At 49.2% G+C, this 15,345-nt stretch overlaps 1 protein-coding gene across 1 annotated transcript; it reads left to right on the top strand.

The window, feature by feature from the left end:
- Positions 1-124: 124 nt before the first annotated feature.
- On the top strand, positions 125-15,165 carry FVEG_05323 (hypothetical protein). Its single transcript, XM_018893499.1, has one exon. The coding sequence runs from the start codon at positions 155-157 to the stop codon at positions 14,927-14,929; it is 14,775 nt and encodes a 4,924-aa protein (XP_018750353.1). The 5' UTR covers positions 125-154; the 3' UTR covers positions 14,930-15,165.
- Positions 15,166-15,345: the final 180 nt, after the last annotated feature.

The raw sequence follows: 15,345 nt of genomic DNA, 5'->3' as shown, positions 1-15,345 counted from the left end.
ACGACAGGTTAAGAACTAAAACAGATTAGCGTACTGACCTGTTCGTGAGTGATAAGATAACGAAAAAAAAGTTCAAGAGAGCAGCTCTCAGGTTTAAGCTTGGAAGCACCACAAACCATCAACAGCCGAAATTTTGTCAACAGAGAACACAATCATGGCAATGATTGATGTCTCACGGCAGAGGAGGTCGCTCCTTGCGGATGCGACTGTATTGGAACATCTGCCAGCAGAAATACTGGCCATTATTCAAGACCAGTCCTCGACGAAACTGCTAGATGCTGTTGCAGAGGCGGCTCTTTGCCCGCCACTTACAGAGCGTATCTTTGCGCATTTCGAGCATCTTTTCCCAGACGTTTGTGCTCGATGGATCCTCAACCCCGGAAATGAACAACAGCGCATACGAATATACTCAGCGTTAGCTCGAATTCTACCCTTTGCTCCTTACCTTTCAACATTTATTGAATACGCCTCCTCTACTCCCGAACAAACGACGAACTCACCTTCTCTCCGACTCCCACCCTTACGGTTAGACCAAAATGCCATGGAACAGGATGGAGAGATTCTCTTACAGAGCCTCCTTGTCGTTTGGAGGTTAATCAGTTTCGATTCTCGCAATTTTGGCCCATTGACATCCGCTGCCTTGATGCAGACCTTGTTTAAGCATGAGAGCAGAGCTGTGCGTTATCTTGCGACTCGAATTTTTATCCAACTCCTCCATGGTTCCGACTGGAAGCTTGAATCTCTTATCCAGGAACATATTGGCAAGAGTGAGGCCATACTCGCAGACTTCGACGGTCGATCGATCGATTATGGATTCCTTTCGCTGTACGAGCAGTCTCGAGTGAAGTCTTTTCTGGCCCTGCGCGAAGAAGTGCAGGCCGCTCACGAAGCCGCAACAGATGATTCTCCGCTCACGCAGACCCTCACTCCCTACGTTGTGTGTTATGGCAACGTCATTCTGCCTAGACCCCTAGGTCCAACCGGGGAACCCTCCAGCCTTGTCCTTACCCCCACAACCGTCTCAAATCTGGAGCGATTGGCGACTATGCTCCGCGAATCTGATCCAGTCATGTTATATGGCCTTCCTGGCGTTGGAAAGACGGCCCTTGTTCACGAAGTCGCCAAGCAACTCGGCATGTATTCTAACATGGTCACATTGCACCTTAATGAACAAACGGACGCGAAAATGCTTATTGGACTATACTCGACTGATTCGAAGCCCGGCAGCTTTCAATGGAGGCCCGGTGTGCTGACAACAGCCGTGAAAGAAGGCCGATGGGTATTGGTGGAAGACCTTGATAGGGCACCGACTGAGGTCTTGAGCACGCTGCTACCCCTGATCGAAAGAAAGGAACTACTCATCCCAAGCCGAGGCGAAAGAATACGAGCAGCCAGCACTTTCCGACTTTTTGCAACTGTGCGAACGTCTAGGGGGATGAATGGCCGAGAGAATCTGCCAAGTCTGGTTGGCATTCGTTTCTGGCAAAGTCTGAGTACACAAGCCCTCGCAGCCTCTGAACTCGAGGATGTTGTGGGCCAGACTTACCCCATCTTGCGAAAGTTCATCCCTAGCATTCTGGCAGTGTATGCTCGTTTGTGTCGCCTTGGCTCCACGCCTGGCGCTTTAGCTCGAGGCCGAAATATTATGGACCGTCAAGTGACATTGCGAGATCTGCTCAAATGGTGCCGAAGGTTGCACGAATGCTTGGTCGCTGCTGGATCAAAGACGGGAGAAGAGCCAATCACTAAGACAACGAGCGATCAGATGTTCTTGGAAGCTGTTGATTGCTTTGTTGGAAGCTGCCCCGATCCTGAAATTGGCAGGCAGCTCATTGTTGCGATTGCTGAGGAGATGCAATTACCCAAGGAATTAGCAGAGCACTACTTCACTACACACATACCCAATCTGAACGAGAGTGATAACCAGTTCAGCATTGGACGTGCTGTGTTACGGAAGAAGAAGCAATCGAACCGAATTCAGAAATCCAAACGACCCTTCGCTAGTACAGCGCACGCCAAGAAGCTGTTGGAACAGATTGCTGTAGCTGTCAAGCTCAATGAACCTGTCCTCCTTGTCGGAGAAACTGGTATCGGCAAAACAACTGTAGTACAGCAATTGGCTGAGTCTTTGGGCCATAAGCTTATTGCTGTCAACTTGTCCCAGCAGAGTGAAGTCGGTGATCTTCTGGGTGGCTTCAAGCCAGTCAATACACGGACCTTGGCGATGCCTCTGAAGGAAGAGTTTGAAGATCTTTTCTCGGCAACAGGTATTTCCGCTTCAAAGAACCAGAAGTATCTTGAACAAGTTGGCAAGTGTTTTGCCAAGGGGCAGTGGTCAAGGGTGTCAAAGCTGTGGAAGGAAGCTCCCAAAATGTTCAACAAGATCGTCAAAGAGCTCGAAAGAGTTCATACTGAACAAGCAGAGACCAGAAATGGTGACGAGCAACCGACAAAACGTCGAAAAACCCAGTCAAAGCTCCAAACCCTGCTCGACCTACGTCCAAGATGGGATATGTTTGCTCGTAATCTTGAGCAATTTGATGTACAGATCTCCGGAGGTTCTGGAAGTTTTGCTTTCTCTTTCATGGAGGGAAATTTAGTCAAGGCCGTGCGTAACGGTGACTGGGTTCTTCTTGATGAGATAAATCTCGCGTCGCCTGACACGCTTGAGAGCATCGCGGATCTCCTGACTGGACCTGCTGAACGACCATCCATTTTACTCTCCGAAACTGGCGAGATTGAGAAAATTGAAGCACACCCGAACTTCCGCATTTTCGGTGCGATGAATCCTGCGACCGATATTGGAAAACGCGACCTCCCAGTGGGCATTCGCTCCAGATTTACTGAAGTCTATGTTTCCAGTCCTGATAAAGACCTGAAGGATCTTCTCACAATCATCAAGACATATCTGGGAAGTAGCAACAGCAAGAATGATCAAGCGGCAGATGATATTGCCCGTCTATATATCAACACCAAGCGACTGGCCGAGGAAAAACGATTAGTCGATGGCGCGAACGAAGTACCTCATTTCAGTCTTCGGACCCTCACACGAGTGCTCAGCTATGTGAACACTATCGCTCCCTACTATGGTGTTAGAAGGGCTTTGTATGAGGGTTTCTCAATGGGCTTCCTTACTCTCCTTGACCGAGAGTCCGAAAAGATGCTTGTTCCCCTAATATCGCACCACCTTTTCGAGAAGCATGGAAACCCTCAGTCTTTACTTTCACAGGCCCCGAAACACCCAAATGACGGAAAGCAATATGTTCGTTTCAAGAATAAGAACAGAGACAGACAGTACTGGCTGTTCCAGGGCAGCGAAACTCCTATTGAGCGGGAAGACTATATCATTACCCCTTACGTTGAACGCAATCTTCTGAACCTTGTCCGAGCCACTTCTACAAGACGTTTCCCCATACTGATTCAAGGCCCTACTTCTGCCGGAAAGACGAGTATGATCGAGTACCTCGCAAACTTCACTGGTAACAAGTTCGTGCGAATCAACAACCACGAACACACCGATCTTCAAGAATACCTGGGCACCTATATTTCGGGTTCTGATGGCAAGCTCAGTTTCCAAGAAGGCATTCTGGTTCAAGCAATGCGCCAAGGTCACTGGATCGTACTCGATGAGCTGAATTTAGCACCGACTGATGTCCTCGAGGCCCTGAATCGTCTTCTGGACGACAACCGAGAACTTCTGATCCCCGAAACACAAGAAATTGTCAAACCCCACGAGAACTTCATCTTGTTTGCTACTCAAAACCCCCCTGGTCTTTATGGCGGAAGAAAGGTGCTCTCAAGAGCGTTCCGTAATCGATTCTTGGAATTACACTTTGATGATATTCCCGAAGACGAGCTGGAGTTTATCCTCCAGCAACGAAGCCGCAACACCTCTCCTCCGGATTGCCGCAGAATTGTCAATGTCTATAAGGAACTCTCCAGGCTTCGCCAAACCAGTCGATTATTCGAGAAGAAGGACAGTTTTGCGACACTTCGTGATTTGTTTCGCTGGGCATTGCGAGAGGCTGATACCCGCGAGGAGATTGCTGCTCATGGATTTATGCTATTGGCCGAAAGAGTCCGTAATGAAGAGGAGCGTATCGCAGTTAAGGAGGTCATCGAAAAGGTTTTTAAAGTGAAGATCAATCCCCAAGACCTGTATTCCGCTACAGTGGCCCCTGAACTGAAACACTTCACCAGCGAACCCAACAGTCAAGGTGTGATATGGACGCATGCGATGCGCCGACTCTACGTCCTTGTCTCTCGGGCGTTGCGCAACAATGAGCCCGTCCTTCTGGTTGGTGAGACAGGCTGTGGAAAGACAACAGTTGTTCAATTGCTTGCGGAGGCATTGAAGAAACAACTTCATATTGTCAACGCTCACCAGAATACTGAGACGGGTGATTTGATTGGTTCACAAAGACCTGTCCGTAATCGCGGAGCTATTGTCGATGCTTTGGATGCCGATTTGAAGTGGGTGCTGCAAAGCCTCTGTTTGGATGTCTCTGGCTCCGTAGAAGATCGCCTCGATCGTTACAAAGCACTGGATCCTTCAGTCACCAGCGAAATTTCTCAGGAGGTCAAAGAACGCATCACTGCAAATGAGACGCGAAGCAAGGCTCTGTTCGAATGGACCGACGGAAGCTTAGTTGAGGCCATGCGAGAAGGCCATTTCTTCCTCCTGGATGAAATTTCCTTGGCTGATGACTCAGTACTGGAGCGTCTGAACTCTGTACTCGAGCCCTCGAGGACACTTCTTTTAGCCGAGAAGGGCATTGACAACTCTTTTGTAGTCGGAGCAGATGGCTTTCAGTTCTTCGCTACTATGAATCCTGGCGGTGACTTCGGAAAGAAGGAACTGTCGCCCGCGCTACGAAACCGATTCACCGAGATCTGGGTTCCAGCTTTGTCTCAGACCGAGGATATCTATGAGATTGTTAAGACAAAGCTTCATGGCGACTCCAAGCAACTGGTTGAAATTGTGGTCAAATTCGCTGCTTGGTTCGGCGATACCTTCAGATCTATGGCCTCAGCACCATTCTCCGTGAGAGAAATTCTCGTCTGGGTACAATTTATTAATACTTTTCAGTCCGACGAGCCTGTTGTTTCATTGGTCCATGGTGCCTCTACAATCTTTATTGACAGCATAGGTGCAAACCCTTCTGCTCTTCTAGCCACAGATCCCAAGTCTCTGGGTCAACAGCGCCAGAAGTGCCTTGACAAGCTAAGCGAACTCATCGGCAAGGATGTGTCTGGTGTTTACGAAACTCATCCGGAGCTCTCCATGGATGGTATTTCTCTGACAATCGGGCACTTCAGCATACCCCGTGCTTCCGCAGGCGTCGCTGATCATGGTTTCGCTTTTCATGCACCCACCACTCGTCTGAACGCTATGCGAGTTCTTCGTGCACTGCAAATGCAGAAACCAATTCTTCTCGAAGGCAGCCCTGGTGTAGGAAAGACGACTCTGGTTGCCGCTCTTTCTCAGGCATGTGGGCAGCCATTGACCAGAATCAATCTGTCTGACCAAACCGATTTGATGGATCTGTTTGGTACAGACGTCCCAGTCGAAGGAGCAGAAGCTGGTAATTTCGCTTGGAGAGACGCGCCGTTCCTGCAGGCTATGCAGAAGGGTGAATGGGTACTCTTGGATGAAATGAATCTTGCATCTCAGTCTGTCCTGGAAGGGTTGAACGCCTGCCTCGATCATCGAGGTGAAGTTTACATCTCCGAGCTAGACCAAGTATTCAAACGCCACCCAGACTTCCGCCTATTTGCAGCCCAAAACCCTCACCATCAAGGCGGCGGTCGAAAAGGATTGCCCGCCTCCTTCGTTAATCGTTTTATCGTTGTATACGCTGACGTCTTCTCGGACGATGATCTGAACTTGATCGCAGCACACAACCACCCCAAGATCTCTCCATCAGTGATCAGCCAACTTATTCAATTTGTGTCTCAGCTGGATCATAAGCTTGCAGTTGAGAAGTCATTCGGAACTCAAGGGAGCCCTTGGGAATTCAACTTACGCGATGTGCTTCGCTGGTTAAGACTTCTAGACTCGTCTGATCCACTGCTTCAGAACGCCTACGCTGATGACTTCCTCGATATTATTGTGCGACAGCGTTTTAGAACGGAGCGAGATCGTAAGGAGGTCAACGACCTCTTTACTCTCATCTCTGGGTCTGTGCCAAGACAACATAGCTTGCATCATGATATCAGTCCATTGTTTGGACAAGTCGGTTTGGCATTACTTGACAGACACCCCCATTCGCAGCCAGAACGACTGCCCAATATTGATATTGTCCCTCGGCTGTCTGAGCTTGAGTCAATCATGATTTGCGTCAAACAGAATATTCCCTGTATCTTGAGCAGTCCGTCAGGCTATGGTAAAACCGTTCTTCTGGAACATGTTGCGGCTTTGGCTGGAAAGTCACTTGTGGTATTTCCAATGAACGCTGACATCGACACGATGGATCTTGTCGGTGGCTTTGAGCAGGCGGACCCTATCCGGGAGGTCAACGCGGCACTCCGGGCCCTTCGGCGGGATCTTCAGAATATTATCATGTCGGCCGTGCCTGATGATATTCCAATCGAAGCCCTTCATCTACTTCATTTGCTCGATGGATTTACTGGCGACGTTGACTCCCTCCCCCCGATAGCCACCTCTGTAAAACACCTACTTGGCAGTGTACCTGCAGACTCTGAGGTGGCAATTGTATTATCGAAGGCGCTCAACCCCCTCCAGCATTCTTTAGTGCTAGAGAATCCCCGTTTCGAATGGTTAGATGGCGTTATCGTCAAGGCCCTACAGTTAGGTCAATGGTTGGTTCTTGACAACGCGAACATGTGTAACGCCTCAGTACTGGATCGATTGAATTCTCTCCTTGAACCGAATGGATTTCTGAGTATCAATGAGCATTGCGGTCCTGGTGGAGAGCCAAGAGTCGTACGCCCTCATCCAGACTTCAGGATCTTTTTGACAATGGACCCACGCTACGGCGAGCTCTCTCGTGCGATGAGAAACCGCGCTGTCGAAATTCACATTCACACACCACCACCATCCCTTGACCGATCTTACCACCGTGTTGTGAGTGTGGAGAGTAGCCTTCAAAGATACAACACTTCCCACCAGATTTCCCATACTGTTCTCAACACTGGGGGATCTGTTGAGGTCATCGAGCGGGCTCTCGAGACACTCTCGATTGCTGATTTGCCTCTTCTGCCTCAGTTTACGGGCACTCTATCTAACCATGACACTCACAGCAGGGCATTAAGCTTTGCAGTGACCGAATTGCTCGGATTCCTGAATTCGAGTAATGGGGCTGATGGTGTCAATGGGATTTCTCATTTATATAGCTCTTTACCCATCCCTGAGGGACTCAAACCTGCGCAACCATTGCATCCTCTTAACAACTTCCCTATCTCCCAGCTTTTATCTGCACCAGACCAAGCACGATGGCTTGGTGCATGCTTGGGGTTTTATCATGAACTCAATCGTCTGCAGAATTCAATTGAGGACCAGCGATGTCAGGCTCAGGTCAACAAGTTGACTGCTCTCAACCGACTCCAAAGATCACTGATAAGTGACCGCGTCGCTGCCGTGTCCAAAGATGCCACCGTCAAGCTGGCTTCCTTCTCGCTGTTTGTAATCAACACGGTAAAGGAATGGCTCGGCATTAAATTTGAGTCTCTCGAAAAATGGACGGAGCGAGTCCGCGTTTTGAGGGGCATCGTGTGCTATCTCAAGAGGACCATCCGCCTTGGTATTGAATCCGACTTTGACGAAGCAAAATTTCAAGCACACCTTGCTCAAGGTGCAAACTTCCTTCAGAAACATTTGGATACATCGACTGGGTCTCAAGAAAAAGAATTCATCTCTCTGCTAATCGAGCGGCTGGGCAAAGACTTTACTGCTGGTTTTAAATTATCAACTGGTCTAAGCATGGAGTTGCTTTGGCACATTTTCAGACCCACTCCTTTGCCTACAAAGATGATCCTGGATCGCACAATAGAACTCGAGAAACTAGGCTCAAGATTCGATTCATTGCGATGGAAGGCTGGAGCATCAATTTCCGATCTCACAAAAGCTATGGCTACGCTGGAAAAGGCTTCTGGAATTCTTCGTGAGGACGCTCCTAATGTCGACAGCCTCCTACAGGACCTTGCTACCGAAATCCAGTCCCTGGAGAGTCGGATCGGGGTCGACGAGGTTGAACGTAAGCCTTTTATGATGGACGAGTTTGAAGCACTCCGCCAGGTTTCAATGCTCAAATCTCTACCCTCGGGTGACACAGAGCTTCAAGTGTTGTCCGATATACCTACACAGGCAGGGATGATGTTGGCCAGCTCTAATCTCCAAGCCGCGCTTCTTCAATCGGTGGAGAACCTGGTCTACCAGAACAAATTCTCTTGGGATGGCAAATTTGTTTCTTGTTTCTGGAAGAAGCTGCAAAACCTAGGATCTGTCAATCTTGGCTCGTTGGCTCTTCTTGAAGCCGAGCTTCCAATCGCTGGACGACAAATCATGAAACTGAGTGCGGATGTGGTGGCAAACCCCTTGACACGGCTCAACAATGTTCTGTCTCAGCTTGTGCTCGAAGTATTCAGCGCCCATAACCAGAGTCTCAAGGATGCTGTCATTGAGGCCGCCCAGCTGGCTTCCCAAGACCTTGCCCGCAGCTCTCGTGCTTTCGATGATCTGGCGCCCCGGATCGAGACAGAACACTTCCGCGAAATTGTCGTCGAGCATCTCATCCCGGCTCTTAAGGCTCTTACAACTCTACAATGCGATATTCAACGAGAGGCCCAACTCTCAGCTTTTGCATGGATTCATTTCAGCATCGGAGCCGTCAAGCTGTACGTTCCGGATCGCGTTTTTGATCCGCAAAGTCGACCCAAGATGGAGCGCGAATTCCTTCAAGAGATGCATACTGCTCTCAATGTGGAAGCAGACTCGCTGAGGACATTTGAGAAGCATTTTACTGGACAAGACACGAATGAACGCATTCGATTGCTTGAAGCAGAGTCTGCTGTCTTGGGCCCTCTTCCTGAAGAGGTCCGCGCTATCTACAGACCAGATCAATCAGAGCTCAACCGCATCCACGCTGAATTCTCAAATGTTTTAAAAGCAGTCACAGGTCCTACATTGTCCGCGGCACTTCAGATTCTCGACATAGATCCGGCCCGAGCAACCGAGGAGTTGCAGCTTGTCAAGGAAAACGTTCTAAGGCTCTTGGATCGACTTTCTTCTCGGTTTGAGGCATATCAAGACATGACTCGGCCTACGTCGAACCTGCTTCGTTGCCTCATGATAGGGCTCTCCCTTTGTGACGCTGCTTCAGCCCATAACCTGGCACCTGCTTCTTACCAGCTTCTCGAGGTTACTCCTTTCCTTGGTGGTAGTATGTGGAATCAACTGGATGGGCAATTTTCTTCCAGAACATTTGAGTTTCTCAACTACATGTCAGTGGTTGCTAGCATTGAAGGCATCGACAATATTCAACAACAAGCCCGCGAGATGGTGTTCAGAAGTTTCCACAATTTGTTTGACGAATGGACCAAGCGACTCGAAGCTGACCGCAAAGAACAAACCGCCAAGGGGAGCCTGTATCGCTTTCGAGGTTCTTTGGAAGATGAGGAGCAAGTTGATGCTGAGGAGTTCAATGAGCTGTTCCCGACTTTCGACGAAGACGAAGACGCAGATGTCCCAACCAACAAGAAGCCGGACGAAGTCCGGGATCAGTCGCTTCGAGTGGCTGAAATTCACAAGAGCCTCTTCCTCAACCCGCCGCAATTTACTACGGCTTTAAAGGACGCCTGCAAATCCGTGGGAGACAGGATTACTTCAGAAACCATCGATCACAAGAACATTGATCGTAGCCTGACAAGCAAGATGTTGGCCGGAACCATGTTTTTCCTGAATGACAAGCTTGATTCTCTCGTATCATCCACTGTGGACAAATCCTACAACTTCTACACAGATGCCAATGTTCCTGAAGCCCGTCAGCTCGTTGTCCTCATGCACAAAATAAAGTCTCGGTTCCGGGAGCTGCAAATGGTCGACGAAATCGGACATATGCAGCCCTTAGCTGATGTCATTCATGCTTGCGAACAGGTCCTCGAACTTGTTCATACTGAACCTTTGGCTAAGATTCTTCCCAAGGTTGAACACCTCCACAGCCACGTATACGAATGGCAATTCGGCGGCTGGGCTAGTAAAATATATGGTGTTCTTACTCTTCATAACCTGCTTACGGATACGGTCATCCGCTGGCGGCGATTGGAACTCTCAACTTGGGCCAATCTCTTTGATATGGAACAGAAGAAGTGTCAAGATGATGCCTACTCTTGGTGGTTCGTTGCTTATCAAGTTGTTATCGCTGTGCCTCTGTCTTTGGTCGAGGTTACCGACGAGTTGAAGGAATACGCTTCTTCTCTCATCTCAAGTCTGGAGATGTACTTCTCGACAGCAATAATTGGGCAATATGGAGCTCGGTTGGCATTGCTGCGTCAGCTTCAGAACCATCTCAAGCTATTGACTGAAGATTACCCAGTACTTCAACTTATTCTGCATGCGTTGTCCAACTTCATCCAGTACTATTCACGCTATGAGAAGATTATGGATGAAACTATCTGCAAAGGACGCCTTCCCATCGAGAAGAAGATGAAGGACGTACTGCTAATGGCTAGCTGGAAAGACACAAATATCAATGCACTCCGGGAAAGTGCTCGCAAGTCTCACCAGAAACTTTTCCGAATTATCAGAAAGTTCCGCGGTGTTCTTGGTCAGGAAGCAAAACAAATTATTGAACAAGGTTTACCTGATCAAAACGTCCACCACGCAAATTATGTAGGAGATAAATCTCCTATTATGGATGTTCCTGCGGACGTGTTTTCTAAGCTTAACAACGCGCTGCCGGGGTGGACCGATGGCCACAAGCGCCTTGCTAACGTCTCTAAAACTGTCTCTGTCATGCGAAAGATCTCAGACAATCCAGAGATGACAAGTCAGGTACCTCAAATTGTTGATGACTACCTCTCTAGCCTGAGCGACTCAATGGCGGAACTTCGCAAAGAGACACCGCCGTTTTTGACCGATGAGAACAAGGACCAAGTCAAGCATCTGAAGACAAGAAAGAGGAAACTGTTTGCAGATACCTTACGCGATCTTCGGCAAATGGGTTTCAAGCACAACCTAGGACAGGACAAGCTTGCGGAGCAGGCATCACTATCAGTTGTGCTGTCGTCAATACAGCCTGTGCAACTTCCTTCGGACAATTCTACTGAAGCCATGGACTATCACTTGCACAAGATTCTCGATCTAATCCCCAAGGTCAGGGCTGCTTCTCGAGACCATTCTGAGGATCTTACCAGTGCCGAGGTTGCGAGAAGTGCTGGATTTGTTGAAGGAATGCTCAACCTTTTACTGACTCAGAGATATTCCATCACATCTGGTGCCTCCTCCTTATCCCTTCTCGAACAATCCATAAAACAATTCAGCCGCCTTGGACTTTCCCATGAGCATGGATTGCTCATCCGTAAGACAGCAGTCTCTGACTGGAAACGTCTTCTCCCTTGGCTTGTTCAGATTCTCCAGCATGCCATTCGTTTGATTGAAATCCATGGGAAGTTGGGGGAAATGAAGCACACGACGGCGATAGAACAGCTGAAGTCGTGGCATGGGCGATTCGAATCTCTCCATGCTCTGAATGCTGGGTTCGGCCAGCTTCCAGATGGTGTGTCTTCCGAAGCAGCTGCTCATGCTGAGGCAAATTTGTCGAGTGAATTGGCTAGTTTCCGCGCCGACCTCGAAGAATTGAATAGCGAACAGCCGGAGCTCTCCTTCATTCTACTTCAGATTGTTGGCTGGACCAAGATTACAAGAGAAGCCGCGCCAAGCCTTACATCTGATGACATGGAAATCACCACTTTTGCAAATTCTATCTCGACACTTTGCGACAAAATCCTAGTCGCAATTGAGAGCGTGAAGAAAGCCACAAAGGGAGCTGATTATAGAGAGGACGAACCTGCTTGGCTCATCGGTCACGCCAACAGTTTCGTAAATCTCTTTACAAAGCTTCGTACTGCCGAGATTGAAAGGAGCGTGGCCAGCTGTATCAAGATGTTGAAGCATATTCATCTCGAAGAACCGAATCTCAGCCAAGCGGCGATGAGTCTCATGACGATCGCATATCCTGTCCTGAATGAGTATATTCATTTCGCTCAGCAGACCTTGATGCAGGTTGTCGACATCCACAGTGCCATAGCACATATGTCCTATAACATGACCAAGACGTTCACTCAAATTTCCTCTCAAGGGTTTTGTACACCACAAGAAAAGTCTGATGAAACTTCTGGCGAATCTGGTAAAGTCGAGTCTGGAACTGGTCTTGGTGACGGTGAAGGGGCCGAAGACATCAGCAAGGACATCCAGCCTGATGAGGACTTGTCCGAGCTTGCCCAAGAAGCCAACAAGGAGGAGAATGGTGAAATGGAAGACGAAAAAGATGCGGTGGATATGGCTGATGAAGAGCTTGAAGGAGACATGGGCAGTGTCGATGGGGCCGATGATGATGATACGGGGTCGAAGAATGGAGACGAAGAGGAGGAGGAGAACGATATGGATGAAGAAGCTGGAGAGGTCGATGACCTAGATCCCACTGCCGTTGACGAGAAGATGTGGGATGGAGAGGACGAAGAAAAGGCCGATAAAGACCAGCAGGGTGAGAAGGCCAAGGGCCAGAAGAAGGACGACGAGCAAATGGCAGCAGATGAAGATGCGAAGAAACAAGAGAGTGAGGAGCAGCCAGATGTTGACGACTCTGGTGAACAAGACGCAGAGGAAGAGGAAGCTGGTGCCGAAGAAGAAGAAGTCAAAGCCCAGGAGGAAATGAACAAGCAAGATCAAACTGCCCAAGAGAATGATACACTGGCGCTTCCTGAGGATATGGAGTTGGATCTCGATGACGATCATGAGTCAGCGTCAGATAGCGATGACTTGGATGGTCTTTCAGATATTGAAGAAGAGAACAGGGAGGGAGAGGACCAGGAGATGAATAACGAGGAGGAAGATGGATCAGATGACGCTGCGGCCCAAGCCCAGCTTCAAGAAGAGGCTGGAGAAGAGACCGAAATCCAGGAAGACGAAGAGATGCCAGAAGAAAAGGCCGGTGGCAAGGATGAAGTCGATGAAGAGGCCAAGCCTGAGGAAGACGAAAAGGACAAGGATCAGGAGGATGCTACAGATCAGAATCAATCGCCTCAAGATAACGCTACCGCTGATACCGACAACGCTGCACCAAGCGATGTCAAGAGTTCTGGCCAGGATCAGAATGCTGATTCAATGGATGTTGATGATAACTTCCAAAGCAACGCTGCCCAGCAGGAGGATGGCGAGATGGGAGAGGGAGCTGCGGATCAGGACACAAGCGCAGGGAACAAGGGATCAGCTTCGCAGTCAAAGGAGATTATGGACAGGGCAGAACAGGAACAGGAAAAGGCGGATTCGGCACGCAGTGATCCTTTCAAGAAGCTCGGCGATGCACTTGAACGCTGGCATCGACAGCAGGAAGACATCAAGGACGCTGAGTCTTCAGACACCAATGAACAAAACGCCCCACAAGACCCGAGCGCCGATCAAGGCCGTAAGGAATTCCAGCACTTACAGGACGATGAGACTGCTACAGACACTCAGGCCATGGGAACTGCGGATGATGAGCAAGTACAGCCCATCGACGAGTCGATGGCTATCGATGAAGAGAGGCAAGATCCTACAAGCCGCCTTGTGGACGATGATACAGAAGAGGCCGAGCAAGATCCAGATAAGATGGACACAGCTGATCCAGGAGAGGCGCCGGATGCCAGTAAGCAAGATGCAAATAATGATCAGGACGAAACGCGCTCAGGGGTCAAGACACGCCAAGGCAACTATGACCGTGAGTTCAGTCCTTCAGATCAGGAGGCGCAATTGGATGAACAAGAAGATGAGGTCGAGATTCAGGAGACATCGACTCAGCTCTCTTCAACTCACATCTCGGATGAAGAAAGGCCACTCCGAGATTTCGGCGAGTCGATGCAACAGTGGACTGAATTCCAGACCAAAACACATTCACTCTCTCTGGCTTTGACATCCCAACTCCGACTTATCCTTACACCTTCACAATCGACCAAACTCTCGGGAGCTTTCCGTACCGGAAAACGACTCAACATCAAACGCATCATCCCTTACATTGCATCGAGCTATAAGCGGGACAAGATCTGGATGCGACGCAGCATCCCGACCAAACGTACCTACCAGATACTGCTTTGTGTGGATGATAGTAAGAGTATGGGTGAAACATCATCAGGCACTCTGGCCATGGAGTCTCTCGTCATGGTATCACGATCCCTTACCATGCTGGAAGCTGGCCAGGTTGGCGTCATGGGCTTTGGAAGTGACGTTTTCACAGCCCATGGCTTAACCGAGCCTTTTGCTGCAGATGCTGGGGCCAAGGTGTTGCAGAAGTTTAACTTTTCTCAAGATCGTACCGATATTGCACTTCTCATCCAACGGACCATTGAAACGTTCAGACTTGCACGGCAACAGGGCAGCAGCAACTCGGATCTCTGGCAGCTGGCACTGATTCTCTCTGACGGCCTTACGCCTTCATCAGCCCACGAGGGCATCCGGCGAATGCTGCGGGAAGCGATGGAGGAACGCATCATGATTGTGTTTATCATCATGGATGATACGGGCAAGAAGAAGGGCGACAGCGTACTTGAGCTGAAGGAGGCCAAGTTTGTTCGGGACGGCGGAGAAAGCAAAGTCGTCATCGAAAGATACTTGGACACGTTCCCATTCCAGTACTACCTAATCGTCCATCATCTTGAAGAGCTACCAAGCGCCCTGGCTGGTCTCTTGCGAACATGGTTTGCTGAAGTCAACGCCTAGGAGAAAGATGGTTTCTCTGAACAGGTAGTTAGGTTGGGGGAAAGGCATTGGTAGGCGATAGATGGTTGCATATACTGGCGTTCGGGGAGTACATAATCTGATGCAGCAGTAATAATTCTCTATAGAACAGGGGCAAGCTTTGATTGTTTAGACTAGGCTGTGGGCAGAATTACTTCACTTTAGAGATATTTAGTAGCTTGAGTCGATTATTCAGACAAGTCATTTATTGCCCAGCACCAAATTGTGAATGCAATGGATATGATAAGAGACAATTGACATTATCGTCAGTGACTGACTCTCCATGGTATTTGAGGCCTGAGGTGGGTACAGCGGGTCAAACTGCGAATGAACCTACCTAATGCAACGACAGCCCGTCGATCACCCCCACTTTCCACTGCCGTTCCCCCGCGCTGAGG

The sequence above is a fragment of the Fusarium verticillioides genome, chromosome 3, assembly GCF_000149555.1.
Source record: "Fusarium verticillioides 7600 chromosome 3, whole genome shotgun sequence".
In the NCBI taxonomy this organism is placed as follows: Eukaryota; Fungi; Ascomycota; class Sordariomycetes; order Hypocreales; family Nectriaceae; genus Fusarium; species Fusarium verticillioides.
The sequence above is the reverse complement of the archived record's forward strand: the minus strand, read 5'-3'. Positions and strand labels throughout refer to the sequence as shown.